At 40.5% G+C, this 6,582-nt stretch overlaps 1 protein-coding gene across 1 annotated transcript; it reads left to right on the forward strand.

Annotated features, from left to right (window-relative positions):
- LOC141815904 (polyamine oxidase 3-like) lies at positions 1–4,431 on the forward strand. Its single transcript, XM_074703769.1, has 10 exons — positions 1–430; positions 1,528–1,643; positions 1,767–1,855; positions 1,958–2,071; positions 2,156–2,243; positions 2,327–2,412; positions 2,506–2,608; positions 2,776–2,873; positions 3,032–3,461; positions 3,862–4,431. Exons 1-10 carry the CDS (start codon positions 394–396, stop codon positions 4,180–4,182), a joined length of 1,482 nt encoding a protein of 493 aa, XP_074559870.1. The 5' UTR covers positions 1–393; the 3' UTR covers positions 4,183–4,431.
- Positions 4,432–6,582: the final 2,151 nt, after the last annotated feature.

The raw sequence follows: 6,582 nt of genomic DNA on the forward strand, positions 1-6,582 counted from the left end.
ATCAACGACACCTTTCCTTCTTCCATTGTCTTTCTTTCTCTCTTCGTCGTCCCCATTTCCACAAAAGGCCGGCCTTTTCCTCTCCGATCCCCCATCCACCCAGATCCACTGACGGATTTCATATGGGATCGCTCGGATCTCTCGGCTGATCGGTTTTGTTGCGGCGATTGATGCTCTTTTGTGGGTGCGGCGAGGAATCGCTCGGATTCTGAGGCGACCATCGGGTTACTCGGTGATTACGTATGAACTGGTTCGTGAACCTGCGGTTGAATTCGAATTCCAATCACTTCGTCACCTGCCTGTTGATTTTTGTTCTCCATTACTCCCCCCAATTGGCCCCATCCATCCTGAATTCGAGGAGTCGTCGGAGCTTCAATTGCCGGTCTCGTAGTTATGGAGCATCGATTTGAGGGTAACCGTGACAAAAAAGGTGACTCCTTTGGTTTTAAAACTTAGCTCTATCTTATTTTAGTAAGATATTTCTTACTTTGAAGTGCTTTCTTTATTGGGTGAATAACTCGCAAAATCCGAGATTCTGATCCGGATCATCGGAAATCGGCATCTGCGTATATTTTTTATTCTAGGCCATTAGATGGATGTAATGCAAAATTGACCAATTTCTATCCGGATCGGCCTGGAACGGCAGATGCTATTTGCTGAGAAATGGGGCATCTTGCCATAACATCTCTAGAAAATAGTCGTAGTTGGCCAGCGATTGGAAATCAGCCACAAGAAGTGGGAACTCAGCATGAAATCGGTGAATATTCTGATTACGCGTTTATCCAGCTGACAGAACAGGGGGAAAGGTAATAACTTTAGACTCCAATAGAGGAGTAGAGATGAGTTGTGTGTCGGAGGAGAAAGGAGGAGGATTGATTTAGTCGTGGATGATCTCCGTTCATCGCCACAAGTATCTGTATCATGTAGTCATTCCTTCTGTCTTCAATCTTAAGCAGATTTTTCATTCCTTCATTGTATCAAAATCTCTGCTAGCTTCAGTAAAGATGAACTGCAGTGGAATCTGTATGGCATACACGTAGAACCTTCCTGTTCTCTTCTTCCAGCTAAGGTGTTATCTAATTTCGGCTAACTTATCTTTATATGACACTTTGGAGAGAGAGGCCAGCGAAAAGTTTGACTACTTGCTTATTTAATCATTAATGCATATTACTTCACATTTATGTGCATACATGACCAAATGTTATTTGATTGTATACACATAAAAAAGTATATGTTTAAGTAATTACCAATTAACATCCGCCAATATCAAACTTTTCTACTGCTTGAAAATTGTAAACATAGCAGATTTTGTGTCTATTATTAAATTAAAATAATCAGTAATGATATAATGATATAGTGTTGCATAGAGTTCAATGGAGGGATAGTATTTGTTTGCATGACCCCAAGTAGTTATGGCTAATATGGTTTGTCGATGTTGATTAATATAAAATCACTATAATTGTGGTTTGCGCTTTACTGCTTCACATCTGAGACAAACATATATAATTGACTTAAATTTTCTTGCAGCATCTTTCTATCAGAAGACTGAAGGAAGGCAATCTCGCTCTCCTTCTGCCATTGTTATTGGTGGTGGATTTGCAGGGATTGCAGCTGCTCATGCACTGAAAAATGCAGCTTTTCAGGTGTTATGATGATATAATTTAACAGTTCTTTCAGTTGCCTTTACATATTAGATTCAGTTCTCATATGAATGCAGTGTGTGAAGTGATTTTGTATCACATGGAAGTTTATTTTTTATTCCTCAGGTTGTGCTTTTAGAATCTCGGGATAGAATTGGTGGTCGAGTTCACACTGACTACTCATTTGGTTTTCCTGTTGACATGGGAGCAGCCTGGTATGCTTCTTTTTTTGTGTTTTTGTTTTCATTCCTTCTGAAGAGGATTATGGACGACCTTCAAAATGTCAGCGACTAGAAGTTTTAATTTGGACATTTCAGGTTGCATGGTGTCTGCAACGAGAATCCATTGGCACCTTGGATTGGAAGACTTGGTCTACCAATTTATCGAACTTCTGGTGACAATTCTGTCTTGTATGATCATGACTTGGAGAGGTAATGCTTAACTGAATAACTAACAGATATCATTGATCATGGAGACTATAATCTGATGGAGACAAATTTACTTCTTTTTTCCAGCTATGCACTCTTTGATGGTGATGGACATCAAGTGCCTCAAGATCTAGTGCAAAAAGTTGGTGAGGTGTTTGAAACCATTCTGGAAGAGGCAAGTTCTTTATTAATCTTATATCTGCAGTGCTGATAAATTGGAAATATTTCTCTTGTGAAGTGACTGTTCAACGTTTTCAGGCTAACAAACTCAGGTATGAAACAAATGAAGACATGTCTATAGCACAGGCTATTAAACTAGTCATGGAGAGGCATTCATATTTAAGGTTAGGTCAGCTATTTCAAGTTTCATAACTCTATTAAGTACTTATTTTTTCTTCTTCTTCTGTTTTTTTAAATCTTGAATTATCTCCTTGCAGGCAAGAAGGGCTTGCTAATAATGTGCTGCAGTGGTACCTGTGCCGGATGGAAGGTTGGTTTGCTACTGATGCTGACAATATCTCACTAAAGAACTGGGACCAGGTGAAATCAAATGAATATACATTTAGAATGCTGTACATGACTTGTAGAGTTTGCAATATTTTATGTAATTAATGTTATTATAAATTGTTCAGAAGTTCATCTGCAAGTTTAACATAAACCTTCTACTTTGTTATATTTGATAATTCTGAATAATTCATAAAATGTAGGAAGTTTTGCTCCCTGGTGGTCACGGTCTGATGGTCCGTGGTTACCGCCCTATCATTAATACACTTGCAAAAGGCCTTGATATTCGACTTAGACATCGGTATGCTCTTCATTGACAATATTGTATTGATTTCAAATGTTCCATTACTTCTGGCTGCTTGCATCTCTACATCTGATTTTATTTCTTTAGTTTATTGGTGACTTCTCATATTTAAAACCTTTTTTCTTTCAAAAAGCTCACTTTACTGTTACTTCCAGAGTCACAAAGATTGTATGGGGAACAAAGGGGGTAAAAGTCACTGTAAACCATGAAAAAACATTTCATGCTGATGCTGCTATTGTAACTGTTCCCCTTGGTGTTCTCAAGGCCAAAATCATCAAATTTGAACCAAGGCTGCCAGACTGGAAAGAAGAAGCAATAGACGGAATTGGAGTCGGAACTGAGAACAAAATTGTTCTGCATTTTGACAAGGTTTTCTGGCCAAATGTGGAGTTTCTTGGAGTTGTCTCATCTAGTGCATATGGTTGCAGCTATTTTCTTAATCTTCACAAGGCAACTGGCAATCCTGTTCTTGTCTACATGCCTGCAGGTCGTCTTGCTTATGATATTGAGAAAATGTCGGACGAAGATGCTGCTAAATTTGCTTTTAGTCAGCTAAAAAGAATCCTCTCGGATGCAACTGAACCGGTATGTTTTCTCTCTAGATCCTTCATTACATTAAATTTATTGTTACTTTCTAGTGGATTATTTTTTAGCGCTTCAAGATATGAAACTTCAATGTTTGTTTTTCTGTGAATATCTTATTGGCAATGGAAATAGTGGTTGAGCAGCTTCGATTTTGTTTATGGTTTATGCATTTTCTTTCCTGGATTTTGCTTCTTTTTCATGATGCTGTAGCAATGCTTTAAGGCAAAACAATTTTAGTTTTTTGTTTAATCAATGGAATTATCATGTATCAATTTCAAGCAGTGACATTACAATTTGGAAGGAAATTTCTTAAGAAACGTACAGCCTCCTTTTGTTAAAAGCAAGTACAAACTCTTGGGAGAATGACTCTACTGATTGGCTTCTTATACTTGGATTTCAGATTCAATATCTTGTGTCACACTGGGGGGTGGATGAAAACTCATTTGGCTCGTATAGCTATGATGCAGTTGGCAAACCTCGCGAATATTTCGAGAGATTGCGCATCCCTGTGGACAACCTCTTCTTTGCTGGAGAAGCTACATGCAACAAGTATACAGGCACTGTGCATGGTGCTTTCTCCACTGGGTTGATGGCGGCTGAAGAGTGTCGGATACGAGTCCTAGAAAAATATGGAGACCCAGACAGCCTAGAGATGTTCCACCCAGCCATGGGGGAAGTAGCTGCATCAATCTCTGCCCCATTGCTCATCTCCCGAATGTAACATGCCTATCACCTAATTTCTAGTGTTAGCAGAGGTAGTTCTCTAACCATTCCATTCATTGCCTGAAAATGTCTTAGGAAAGTTTTAGTTTTCCTTCGAACTTTTCGAGCATTTGGTGTGGCTTATGGGCTACAATGTGACACGAGTTCGGTATTACAATAATAAATGACAAGGAGGGTAAATCTCCTTCTTGAAAACCTTATCATATGTACTCTCAAAGCTAAATAAGAAACCTATGTGTTGCTTAAATACTATTGCAGCTGTTCAACTTGAGGTATGTGAATCCTCTTGCTCTATACGATTGCGAATATGGCTGAAGAATGATCTAATTCAACAGAACAATTCAGCTGATGGATTTGATCTTGTTATCCTGACAGATATGTCAGATTCTTTTACATGTATCTCAAGGATATTTACTTTTTATTTGCTAAGAGGACTCGCTCACTAATCTCGAACTATGATAATTCAGCCATTCATCATTACTAGTTCTACCAATTACAAACTTATAAGATATTAGTCTAGAATAATCCATGTAAAAATGGTTCACTTAATTTATGGCTAGGGCAGTAAATAAGTCAAGCCGAGTCAAGCTTTGTAACTACAAAAATATTCTCAAACAGTGACGGAATTAATGATTGAATTTAATCCGATTACTATATTAGTGACCGATATAGTATTTCGATTGGTAAATAGTGACAATAATTAATTTGGTCCTATATAGCGATGGAATCATACTTCGATTGCTAGTATTAGTGACCGAACCATAGTTTGACTAATTATGTTTCGGTTGCTAAATAGCAACCGAACTATGATTCGATCGCTAAAAATAGCGATCGAAACATGATTTGGTTGCTACAAATAGTGATCAAACCATGGTTCAATCGTTATTTACCCTAATCCTACTTGCATCCAAATAAAGTGATCGAACCAGGATTCGATTGTTAAAAAAGCGATCAAACTAGGATTTGGTCGCTATTTATCCTAATCTCATTTTGCATTTGAATTTAGTGACTGAATTATGTTTCGGGCGCTAAAAATAGTGACTGAACTATGATTTGATCGCTATTTACTCTAATCCTGCCCGCATCCAAATATAGCCACCGGACTAGGGTTCAGTCGTTAAAAATAGCGACTAAACCATGGTTCAATCGCTATTTACCCTAATCCTACATCGCATTCAAATATAGCAATTGAACCAGAGTTTGGTTGCTAAAATAGTGACTGAGCCAAAGATCAATCACTAAAATAGCGATCGAACTAGGATTCAGTCTCTAAAATAACGATCGAACTAGAGTTCGATCGCTAAAAATAGCGACTCAACTAGGATTTAGTCAGTAATTTCCCCTAAAATCACATTCACCCTCCAACGCTTCTCTCTCGCCTGAACTCTAACTGCAATTCTCTGATCTTTGATTTCCGACGTGATCTCTCGGTATGATCTCTCCGACATGATCTCTTCTTCGGCGTGATCTACTATCTAGTCCTGATAAATTTCCCTCCCCTTTTCTTTTCCATTCTCGCCATTGCAAGGCCGATTGAGGGGCTGATGGCGGAGTCAGGCGCGGGGTTGTCAGTGGGGCTGTTCGTGGGGCCGACTGGGGGTCTGGCCTTGAAGCCAATCAGGTCACAGGGAGTTGGTCGCGTGGTCGACGACGGGGCTAAGGGTGGGGCTGGCTGGGGGCCTGGCCTCGGCACCGATCGGGTCACGACCAATCAGGTCATGGCGAGGATGGTCGTGCGACTGTCGGCGAGCTTGGTTGCTAGGTTGGCTGCAGGGCTGCGGGGCTACCGGTAGGCCCAGTCGTAGGAATGCCAGTGGGGTTGGTCACAGGGTTGGCCACAGAGATAGTGACGAGGCCTGTCGAAGGGCTGGCGGCGGGGTCTGTCATGGGGCTGGCCTTAAGAATGCGGGACTACCTAGGGGGGGCTGGATGCGGGGTTGGTGTGGTCGGTTGCGGGGCTAGCCGCAGGGCTGCGAGGCTGTCGATAGGGCTGAGCGTAGGGCTGGAGCGTGTGGCCTACTGCGATATTGGCCGAGGGTGGCCACAGGGTTGGCCACGTGGCTCGCTGCGATATCGGACCAAAGCTACCGCGTGGCTAGTTGCAAGATCGTGTTCATGTAGTCTTGGCCGAGAGATTGGGTGCACAAATAAGCGTATATTGAAAGAATTCATTGTTATATTTAATGATAAATCCCAGTCAGTCTCATGGACTCAATCCCTGGGGGTGGCCGGCCCGGTATTCATTGTTATATTTAAGACATTATGTAATGTGGTTGATGCTAATTTTGGATTATTATTTTGTTATTTTCAAATATATTGCATATTTTGAGTACTTATCTTCCATCCGTTTGCAATCTTCTCTGTTAGTGGTACTGGTAATTTTGAAGTTCAAACTATT

The sequence above is a fragment of the Curcuma longa genome, unplaced genomic scaffold, assembly GCF_044706935.1.
Source record: "Curcuma longa cultivar G26 ecotype Majalengka, Jawa Barat unplaced genomic scaffold, ITB_CL_G26_1.1 contig_11979, whole genome shotgun sequence".
Classification (NCBI taxonomy): domain Eukaryota; kingdom Viridiplantae; phylum Streptophyta; class Magnoliopsida; order Zingiberales; family Zingiberaceae; genus Curcuma; species Curcuma longa.